The sequence below is a fragment of the Galeopterus variegatus genome, unplaced genomic scaffold (assembly GCF_000696425.1).
Source record: "Galeopterus variegatus unplaced genomic scaffold, G_variegatus-3.0.2 Scaffold2575, whole genome shotgun sequence".
Taxonomy (NCBI): Eukaryota; Metazoa; Chordata; class Mammalia; order Dermoptera; family Cynocephalidae; genus Galeopterus; species Galeopterus variegatus.
The window spans coordinates 7,512-19,651 of NW_007728686.1; the positions used below are offsets into that span (position 1 = coordinate 7,512).

Consider the following 12,140-nt stretch of genomic DNA (forward strand, 5'->3'; position numbering starts at 1 on the left):
GAAAAAGACAAAAGACAAAAAAAAAAAAAAAAACATAAAAATTACTTCTCTAAATGATAATGATTCCTTGCTTTCATTCATTCTTTCTTTTTTTTTAATTGTGGATGCTTTCATTCTTAAAATTCATAATTATTTAAAGTGATAGAATTTTAAAAATCATTGTTCAATGGTATTGTGCAACATACTAAGATATCTTCTAAAATTCAATACATACCTTTGTCACAGAAACAGGAGATAAACATGTCTGGCCACCAGCACTGAAATTGCAGAAAACTTCTATGGCATCTGAAGGACATCCGAGATTTGGATCAATCCAGTATTTCCCTATTAATTTATGGTAAAATAAAAGTTATTTAAATGCCATGTCAAAGTATATTCGAACCATTCTTACAAATAATCACCATACTTTAAATATATATTTTCATAGTCTTACCTGTTAAAAAACTTAGAAGATTATAAATATACTTATAGATAGTGAATGAATGAAAACGGTATGCATTATGTAAAAATGATACTGAAAATGCTGTATTTTTCACATACCTATCAATTTAAGGGCATTTCATTATTTTAATCAAAATGATAAGATGGCCTAATTTATTGCTTCATTCTACAGGTAGGATGAGCTCATCAACTAAAAATGAATTGAAGTTACACAGTTAAAAGTTGGAGTTAACGTAGTATACAAGTATGTACTTATGTTCTACATCATTACAGAGTTTAAAATGAATATTTTGTTTTAAAATGGAAACAACTTCAATCGCTCTAAGAAAAAATTTATATTCATGTGTAATATTGATAATTAAAATAAAAATAAAACATTTTCTGTAAGCTGGAAAGAGAAGAGAGGTGAACGTATGGAGGAGATGCAGTTGTAGGTAATAACGAAGGCTAGGGGATGGCCTTGGAAGTTAACGTACGGGGGTAGGAGGAGGGTACAAGATAATTGGTGGAAAAGTACCTTCGTCACTTTCAGCTCACCCCTCTAGTGTCCTGACAATAATAATTCTTTGATCTAATCAGGACCTATTATCCACTGACACAACCGCTTTCTCATTGTCCCTCATGATCATGTGATCACTTCCCTTTGCATCCAGCTTAAAGCCCACAGTCCTTTACTGTAATCATTTCCTTAGAAACCTCCTTAACACTGTTGCCTTGCCTCACTTCACTGTACTTGTCTTACAAAACCTCAACCCTATGTAAATTCAATTTTCTGTGTGATCTGTGCCTGCACTTACACAGATAAATGTGGGTAAAGAAAAACACAACTATGCTGACTGGCCTCACTTTAAATTCAAATATGTCTGTAAAGTTGCTAGACTATAAAATTGCTAGTCAGTAATACTATGTTTTTCTAGTTCATTCCCTCTGTCAACTCTCCTAGTTAACTATTCTTTCACTCTTATTCTTGACTGATACCCTTTCGATTTCACTGAGACAACTGAAGAAATCTAAAGAAAACTATATAAGTTCGCCCTAACCACATCTACCCATCTATCTGTATGAGGGTACTTCAAAGATTTGTGGAAAAAAGAATTAAAAGATGATATGAATCTGTCCATGAACTTTTTGAAGTCCTCTTGTACTTGTACACATATATTTTCCCTTATTACTAATCCCTCTTATTATTATGGATAAACTGTGTTCTTACGTAAGACTTGTCTTGTGCATTGTACTGACAGATATAAATTCTGCCTCTCTTATTCTCTCTTTCAAGTCTGCTTCTGTTGTCTGCTATTTCTGTCAGGTCTCATTTATGGTGTTTTGTCAACTTGTGTGCCTGGTTATCACTGATTGTGTGCTGGGCATTGTATTTGTAAAATGATTTGTGTGAATAATTTGAGCCCTAGGATGATGTTATCTTTTATAGATGATTTTTGTTTGTTTCTGCCAGGTATGTGGGATACCAGCAGTCTGGAAACACTTTAATCCATTTAAAGTTTGAGATTTTCTGAGCTATCTAGATGGTGTGAAGTGAGATTATGGTCTGTATGAACGCCTGTTTTCTTTCTTCCAGTTTAGTTACTCCTAGAGTACAGCCCCTTGAGACCCTTAGTCCCCACCTTTAGTGGGCCATGGATTCCAATTTTTGACTCCTAGCCCCATGAAGCCATCAGAAGTATTACTCAGCTTCTCAACATACGGCAAAAGTAGCTGCAAGCGTTGGGCTCATTTCTTTTCTGTCTTTTTCAAAATCTTGGTTTGAAAGTTCCTCACTACTTTGTTAACTATTTTATGCTTCTAACTAAAAAAAAAAATTCAATTTAGCCAGGTAATTTGAATTACATACTTCATTAGCAGAAGTGTAAAGTCCCTAGCTCCATCATTTTCTCATAAAATCTGATAGGGTTTTAACTACTACTTTTCCTCTAAACTGCTCTTGGTGAAGATCATCAATGATCTCTGCATTCCTAAATCCAATAGCCTTTCTTAGTCTTCATCTTATTTGACAGTGACCCAGTTAATCTCTTACTCCTACTCTGGCAAACATTTTCTTTGCTTGGTTTCCAGGACACCACATTCGTCTAGTTTTCCTCCTATCTCAGTGATAGCTGCTGCTTAGTATTCTTTGCAAGCTCCCCTCATCTCCCTGATCTCTAAACATTAGAGAGCCCTTGGGCACAGTTTTTAGGCCTCTTCTCTTTTCTTTCTTTACCTACTATTTAGGCTTAAACAGTCTCAAGGCATCAGATACCATTTATATGTCAGTGACTACATAATTTTTACCCCAGCCAGGACCTCTCTCTTGACCTTGAACTTGAATATCCAGCCACATATTTGGCATTCTTACTTGAATGTCTAATAAACATCTCAAACTAAATATATCCAAACTGAACTCCTCATCTTTTCTCCAAATTTGCTTCTCCTGAAGTCTCCATATCTATCAACAGCAGTCTTATCCTTCTATAGTAAAAAACCTTAGAGTCATCCTTTACCATTTGATTTCTCTCATAGCCCACATCTAATGTACCAACAAAAATTGTTGGCTGTAACTTAAAGAATGTCCATAAATAGGACCACTTGTTACCACTTCCCCTGTGATCAGCTCTAGTCCAACCTTTCATCATCTTTCCTGAATTATTTCAATAGCCTTCTCAGCATTTCCCCACTTCTACTCTTGCCCTCCTCATTATATTTGTAACACATCAGCCAGAGTAATATTTTCAAAATCTAATTCAAATTATGTCATTCCTTTGCTCAAAAATTTCCAATGGCTTCCCATCTTATCCAGAGTAAAAGCTGGAAGCTTTTGAGTATTCTAGAGAGTCCTATACATTGTGGCTTCTCGATATATTTCTGACTTGATTTCCTACCACTCTCCCCCTTATGCAATCTCTTCTCGTCAACTGGCCTTCTTGAAAATCCTGGAACATTCTAGGTACACTCCCAGGCTCAGGACTTTTGCTTTGTTCTTTCTGTTCAGAAAGCTCGTTCCCTAGATTTCCTGTAGGTTGCTCTCTTACTGCCTTCTGCTATTACTCAAATGTCAACTTCTCAGAGATGCCTTATCTGACCATTCTATTTAAAACTGCACCCTCCACTCCACTCTCTAGCATATCCCCCTTCCCTGCTATTTTGTTTTTCTCTGTAGCATTTATCATCTCCGATTCTGGGGTGTAAAGACCTGATATTCCACAATCTATACCACTTAGCCATTTCTCATATAAGGAAGGCAGACTTTGATTAGATTTCATACTGATTTTTGTATTTCTTACAAAAATTTTCTGTCAATTCTATAGAATTACATTTTTATGCCCTTCAATAGAGGAAAGAAGCTTACAATTATTATAGGCAGCTGCAATTATAAATATTAGTTTTTATGTTAATCTAGGGCAGGAAATATCTACAGAAGTTAAGTATTTTATTAATGTAAATAAAACGAATATTTTTATTGCACTTCTAGAATGGAAACATGTTTTGGACAAGAATATGTGTGTGTGTGTGTCCACATAAAATTAAAATAAGAACTATTATTCACCCTACTGAATGACATAACATAGTTCTCTTCAAATCAGCCTATATGTCATTTTGTGGGGCCTAGAGTTTTTAGCAAAAAATGATATAATATTGATTGTACAGCTGACCATAAACCAAATAGAAATTAAAATAAAATGGCATATTGTAGCAGACAAGGTTTCTCTCATTTAACTCATGATCGTTCCTCTAAGTTTAAAAACTTTCCTTCATAGCTCTACTCTAAATTCATTCTTGTGTCTCTGGTTAATGAATTTTGGGTATCTATGTAGGGATAAGAGACTTTCAAAAATGACAAACAACTCCATGGCTGCTGATTCTAGAATGGAGCATTTAAAGTCCATGTTGTGTAAAAACTATACTCTTAGGGAGTATGGTAGTGGGATCTCTATGATATCTTTCTTTATGTTGTCAACTTTGGTGGTCCTAAATTACAAAGTTCTGACAGGTGCTCCTGTCTGTCAACCCAAAGGTCAATTCTACCTATTTTAATTTTTAACATGAATGTGCTTTTGTGTAAAAACTATACTCTTAGGGAGTATGGTAGTGGGATCTCTATGATATCTTTCTTTATGTTGTCAACTTTGGTGGTCCTGAATTACAAAGTTCTGACAGTTGCTCCTGTCTGTCAACCCAAAGGTCAATTCTACCTATTTTAATTTTTAACATGAATGTGCTATATTCTAGGCACAATGTATAAGCAAGTGACATAGCTAGGGGTTGGGTAACATCAAAAGCATGTCTTCTTCTAAGAACATTTTATTCTTGATGACATTAAAATGGCTTCTGCCAGGGTTTTATCAAAATGACTAAGATTTGGAACAAATGTACTACAAATTTCAAACACACCGAAATGATTAAATGAAATCAGACATCAGAATTTGAGGAAACCAAGAACTTACCATCTGATACTTTGTGTTCACAGTTAAGCAAATCTTTGCAGATTCGTGCTGGGTTATCTCGTGTGCCAAGAGGATTCTTGATGCTGTGCAGTAAATTGCTAAGGTAGTGCAGAGTTTTGAATATCTCTGCACTGTGGTCGATCAAAGTCACTTCAGTATTCTGGTAGCTCTGCCAAGTCATCATAAGAATCGTATAAGCAAAAATCCTCTAATGACCAAAACAGATCAAAGCAGAAGAAAAATGGGTTCCTATTGTGTGTACCAAGTTGGGAGTAGGATGTAAAGAACAGTTTGTATTTAAGCATAGGCATATGTCTATGTTTTATTAAGCTTGATCCTAAATAAGAAATTAAATTCACACTTGGGAGTTTGGTTTTCAGGCTGTCATAGACTTAAAGAATTACTATGCCTACTATATAATGTCATTAAAAAATTATACATTGATAATTAGAATTTAAATAAGATAAAAGAGTAGGAATGATAGATTGATCCTATTTTTGGAAACATGGCTAACTTTATTAACTACTCTCTTCAATAGTACCAAATTCCTTACAAATAAATCCTTTACCAAATAACATTTTTGTTTTAAATGTTTTCCTTACAAAATATCCTATGCATATATTTCTTTTTAATTATACTGTAATCACTTACTTTGTTCTTGAAAATGGTTTCATATTTTCAATCTGTTTTAGATACAATCTTTGAGAGAAAGCCACATTTTGGTCTACAAAAAATTTTCTGTTTAATTTGTATATTGAGAGTGCCAACATAAATAAAGCCAGATATATTACCTCCATCTGTAGGGCAGCATTTGATTCAATCAAAGCTTGAATAGCAGCATTTATATCCATTTGTTTCTGTGTAAAACAAAACCATTTGAGATCAGCAATAAGATCAACACTGAGCTGCTCTAAAGTAAAGGCTGTAAATTCTGAAAGCACTGCTGTTAAAGTATACTAGACTTATTATCTAAAAGGGGTTTGTGACTTTTATGGTTAGATAGATCTTGCAAATATTGCCCAGCTATCTGAAAGGACAATATGCTGCCCTCATCCAAATCTTGAAGGTCTCCTAATTAAAACAGAACCGAAGTCTATAGCCCTCAAATGAAAAACTATTTCTCTCTGCTGCAAAAAGCATATACACCAAATTACTGAAATGGAAGAAGAATGAAATATGATCTCCTCAGTTAATAAATTGTAAAGTGAAGAATAAATAACTGTAGTAATTTTTAACAGTTACATTCTTGGAAGCAAAACAGAATAAAATACTACTGTTCTGAGGTAGTTACCACATTAACTTAATCTGATACTTCTGTGGTCTTAAAAACAATTTCTGAAGTTGGAAAATGTACCATTAGTCCCAAAAGAAATAATACAGCATAAATCCAACCTCCTCCTGCATTTAATAACAGATATTTTTAGAGAAAGACTCAGCATAACCATTAGTGAAAGTCCTTTTGCAATTTTTTTTTTTAAATGAGCTTGGAAACTAAGAAGCGTGAGTTGAGAGAAGGTTCTGGAAAATGTCATCTAAGTAAGTGAATTAAGCAATATAATTTCTTTCAGAATCTTTTCTTTCTTGTACTACTAAGATATCTTTTTACTTGGAGGTTCATACTAGAGAGGCTATTTTCAACAGATTTCTCATAACTTATGACTAGTAATTTGAAAAGCTATTTAAAATGATGAAACAATCAATAAAACACGCTCTTCCTTGTCTCAACATGTGGTTTTCATATTGGAAAAGAATTGACTCATTCTGCATATATATATATATATACTGCCAAACCCTGTGATACATATTGAGGATAAAATGGTAAGCAAAAAAGAAGCTTTCCCTTGTGGAACTTAAATTTAGAGGGGAGATAGTCATTAATCAAATCCTCTCAAAAATACATAATTATAAATTGTAGTATGTGCTATGAAAGAAAAGTGCATGAATCTGTGAAAGAAATTAGGGAATCAATCCTATCTGGAGGATGTAAAGGGTTGAAATGGATAGGTCAAGCAAGGCTTCCCTGAGGTAGTGAGATTTGAACTTGAGACCTGAAGAATAAATAAGAAGTGTTAAAGAGGAGGTAGGGGAGCTTTCAGGCAGAAGTAACAATCGTGTACAAAAGCCACAAGACAGAAGGAACATGGCCTATGTACGAAGCAGAAAGTGCTAGCCTGAAATGGTCTCTGTGGATTAAATAATTCTGGCCATCTTCCTTGTATGAATGAGCAAACTCTGGATATGGGCCACACAAAAATGTTGATACTAAACATGGGAAACTGAATTAAGTGCTAAACAATAGCCACTTTTACACTTTCTATTTGGCACCTTGTTGGTGATTAGGGCTTTAATTAGAAAACCTAGCATAGCAGTTCTCAAACTCTTCATAATCAGGACCCTTTTACAGTTTTAAATATGAAAGGCCTTAAACAACTTTTGTTTACGTGAATTATAACTTTTGATATTTACCATAGTAAATATTAAAACATACATTTAAAACTATTTATGTGTTAATTTCTTTAAAATAACAGCAAACCCATTATATGTTAATAGAAATAAAATATTTTTTATGAAAAACAACTGTATTTTCCAAAACAAAAAATTAACAAGAAGGGTGGCACTGCTTTATACTTTTGTACGTATCCCTAACGTCTGGATTGCTAGATGATAGCTAAATTTTCATATTTGCTTCTATATTCAATCGGATGTGATATGCTACTTCAGTTGAAATATATGAAGAAAATATGGCCTCATGGAGATATGCAGTTGGAAAAAAGAGTATTTTACCAGCATTTTCAGATAAATATGGATATTCTTCTTTGATACTATACCAAAACTTGACAAGCTGTAGTTTCTTAAGGGTTAGTTGCAATGTGAAAACTGAGAACATATCAATAAACTTCCTGTACTCTTTTATATTAAAATCTATTGGTCTATCTTAAACTTTGACAGGATCTTTTACCTATGCATGCTTTTGTTAATATCATGAATCGGTCATTCAGAAAATATTAGTTCATGGAATTATGTACATCTTCCAAACACTGACATTATTTCATATCAAAAATTACATTTGTTAACACTATCGTTAATCTCATCAGAAAAACTGGGAAGTTGTCAAATTCACAGTGACAGATACAAGTTTTCTCCAATTTTTATTTTTACTTGAAAACTTAAAATTTATCAGTGGCATCAAATTGTGTCAGTTGTTTTCCTTGAAATGACAGCCTCACTTCATTCATTTTCAAAAAAATATCTGGTAAATACTCATGTCTTAGTAACACTGGTAGTCTGCAAGTAAAAATGGTGTTCTATGATAAAAGCAGCTAGTTCAGTTTGCAACCCAAACAGGTGGACAGTGCTTTTATTTAAGACAACCACTGTACTTCAGTGTGTAGCAAAAGTGCTTTTTATGTCTTTCCATTTCATCACTCGGAATATTAAAAAAGATGTGTACTCAAGATTAGAGACCTAGGAGACAGCAAAATGGTGGAGTAATGACCTCTCAGAACTTTCTCTCCTATAAAAGCAATGAGAAAACTGGCAAAAATTGTCACCAAGACTTTTAGAATTAAGAATATTAAAAAAGATGTGTACTCAAGATTAGAGACCTAGGAGACAGCAAAATGGTGGAGTAATGACCTCTCAAAATTTTCTCTCCTATAAAAGCAATGAGAAAACTGGCAAAAATTGTCACCAAGACTTTTAGAATTACGAATATTAAAAAAGTGCTTGAGGAGCATTTACTTAAGAAAAAGCTGACTCTTGGTAAGAGCAGTGATCTTTGGAGAATTTTAACTTGCCCTATTTCCATGCCACTCTTTCTAGCTCTGCGGTAGCCTTGAAAACTTTTAAAGTTTATGGGAGGCCAATGTTTTGGACCAGCCTCCTTCACTAGGCCCCAGAAGTTAGACCAAATTGGAATGGAGTCACTGTACTAAGTGCCATTTGTAATCGAGTTGGACCTTGAAACAGGTCAGTTTTCCAAAAAACCCAGGAGATTCCATTCAACCTGAGTCAATTAATAAGGAAGTCTCCTCTGTTTTACCCCTCTAGACAAAGTAACTTTGAATGAACAGTCCACTTTTTTTCCTGTTTTTGCTTCTTCAGCCCTTGTCTGTCTATAAAGCCAGCTTCCTACGCTCAGTTCCCTGGAACACTCATTATATTTTATTTCTATTTCATAGAATGAGGTATGTGATTCTAGAATTGCAAATAAAAGCTGATTAGACATTTGAACTAAATTTGTTGTAATTTTGTCTTTTGACAAACCAACAGCCTGCAGTCACGGTGAAACAGTGAAAACCAGCAGCCTGATAGCCATAGGAGGGAACAGAATGCGGTTAGACTTGCTTCACAGTCTCATTTCCAGGGAATTGTCTGGTGGTTCTCTGGAAGATACCACTTGCAAGGCTGTCAATATTATACCTGATTCAGAGGTCATCCAATGCAAAAAGCCCTTTATCCGGGAGCATTTTTCAAAAATATTTAGAGGGAATTGTTTAACTCTGTGGTTGCCCGAAGCAGTAAAAACCAGATAGAGCAAACAGTAGACTAACTGAAGAGCTTACAAGGAAAAGCTGGGGAATGAGATGTCCATAGAGACTTTGAAAAGCTCTGACATATTCCTGGGAATCTAGAAATCCATGTGAATGTAGGTGGCTGTGTGCATGCTCAGGAAAGACCTGAGAAGGCTGTAAGCGCTCTCCTCTGGCTGACCTTGAGGCTCCATAACCAGCAGAAAGTGAAGGCTAAGGCATAGGTGTCGATTGCCTGGCTGAGCATTGAAGGGGTGCCCCAACATGTACACAGACACCCACACCCCTGGTAAAAACTGAGATATTATTGATTCTGACCTTTAGGGAAATCTCTTAAGGAAATTAGCTGACCACTAAACTGAGAAGAGACTTCAGTGCTCATACATGTCATATAATATACACTTTATAGAATTCAGAAAAGTCACTAAACGAACAACAATAAATAGCAACAACTGCAAATGTAGGTTGGGTAAAAGAATCTGATTTCCAGAGTTGCCACACTGTATTAAAATGTCTAGTTTTCGACAAAAATATTATAAGACATGCAAAGAAACGTGAAAGTATGGCCCCATATTTGAGTACAGGGAAAAAAATACAATCGATAGAAACTGTCCCTGAGGAAGCCCAGAGGTTGGGTGTAATAGACAAATATTTTTAGTTATTTCAGATATATTCAGGCTTCTGAAGTCTCAAGATCACTGGAAGGTGAAAATATTGATGGGATAGGAACTGATTTCAGGTCATTCCTCTCTCCATGGTGGAAGTATTTGCTGGTTTTAGGGAACCAGGACAATACCAGCAGCTGCCACCTCTCAATTCACCAATTCAGGTCCCACAGTTTGATCCATTGATTGGAATAAATCAGTTGAAAATTCCTTATCTCGTTTAATAATTTTGAATGATCATTGTTTCCACACCTTAGACCAAATACAGACACTCATACCCACCTTGTTCTTCTCTTTATCCCATCAATCATTTTTGGTTAACTTTGACACCTTGTGGTAAATTTCTTTCTTTCTAAAGATCTTACCATATACAATAACCAAGTCTGGTTATTACTCTATCTCCACATTCAAAATCACCATCCAGTGGGGAAGAAGAGAGCTTGGTGAACAGGTACAAAGTTACAGTGAGACAGGATGAATAAGTTTTGGTGTTCCAGGGTGAATAAAGCTAACAATATATTTCAAGATAGCTAGAAAAGAGGATCTTGAATATTATCACCACAAGGAAGTGATAAATGTTTAGGTGAGGAATATGCTATTTCTGAGTGGATCACTATACAATATATGCATGTGTTAAAACAACACAATCTACCCCATAAACATGTTGAATTAAAAAATATAAAGTTTAAAAAAAAACCCAAATCACCATCAATATATATTCCTTTTCCTGAAACATTTCCTTTTAGCAGTACTACTTAAGGAACTTGAGCACGTTATGTTAGTTCTGTAGGACTTAAAAAGAGGGGATTGGACTGGATCAGAGGTTTTCAGGCTTTTCTTATCTTGACCCACAGTAAGAAATGTATTTTTATATCATGACAAAGTTCACATAAACATATACATATTTAACTGAAAAAAAAACCCCACAAAATCATTTATTCTTACTAGTTATGGTGTACTGATTTTTTAAATGCTTTTTTACTGTATCATGACAAAGTTCACATAAACATATACATATTTAACTGAAAAAAAAACCCACAAAATCATTTATTCTTACTAGTTATGGTGTACTGATTTTTTAAATGCTTTTTTACTGAGGTAAAATTCACATAACATAAAATTCCCTATTTTAACCATTTTTAAAAGTACAATTCAGTTGTTTTTAGTAGATTCACAACGTTGTGCAACCATTATCACTATCTAATTTCAGAACATTTTAATCACCCCAAAAAGAAACCCTTCACCTATTAAGCAGTTACTCCCTGTATTTTTTTCTATTCTGTTTCATTTCATTTCATTTCAAAAGAATGCTGAATGAGACTCACTAAATTGGTCTTATGATTCCTTGATGAATAAATTATAACTCATAGTTTGAAATAATTGCTAAATAATTACTGAAAGGACATCTAGTTCTATGATCCTATTCCATTCTAGACATTGTTTTAATTCAAGTGAAATCTTCTAGCTTGAAATATTCCCACTGAAATTGTCTATCAGTTGTGACTTGTTTTTTTGTATGCATACATGCAGGCATTCACTCATTCATTCAACAAACACTTATTAAGAGATTGAATGGAAAAGAATTCAAAAATATTCTCTAACTTCAGAGAGTTCACAATCTAGTAGGGGAAACTGACATGAAAATAAATGAGTATGAATGGAGAAGGGGAAGAGATCAGTTCGATGTTACAGTATGAGGGGACAATTAAGAGTTTCATGGAAGCTATGATCATAAGCTGACTTTAGACAGAATATGTAGGTGTCTTCTCATTGTCATTTAGACTTCTGCTCTAGAAGTCTTATTCTCAATGCTGCACTGCCACTTTCTTACAGTGGACTCTGCAAATCCCAGAAAGACAGTATATAGAAACTTGTTTCCATATTGGGCAAGATGAAGGAAGATTGAAAGGAGACAAAGGAAGAAAAGAAGGAAGCAAAGAAATTAACATTTATTGATCATCTACCTATAATGTGTCAAGCACATATATTTTCTCATTTAATCCTCCTAATAATTCCTCAAAGCATGTGTATGTGTGTATTTTTTTTTTTTTTTTTTTTTTTTGTTG

At 34.3% G+C, this 12,140-nt stretch overlaps 1 protein-coding gene across 1 annotated transcript in view; it reads right to left on the reverse strand.

Moving 5' to 3' along the window:
* The window catches only part of COL24A1 (collagen, type XXIV, alpha 1), a gene marked incomplete at its 3' end in the record, with an annotated part of 142,583 nt that overhangs the window by 3,004 nt on the left and 127,439 nt on the right, over positions 1–12,140 (reverse strand). The window contains exons 26-28 of the mRNA XM_008582339.1: positions 5,669–5,734; positions 4,878–5,046; positions 215–324 (exon numbers count right to left, since the gene is read on the reverse strand). Coding sequence (XP_008580561.1) covers positions 215–324; positions 4,878–5,046; positions 5,669–5,734 — 345 coding nt within the window. The remainder of the gene's footprint in view (positions 1–214; positions 325–4,877; positions 5,047–5,668; positions 5,735–12,140) is intronic.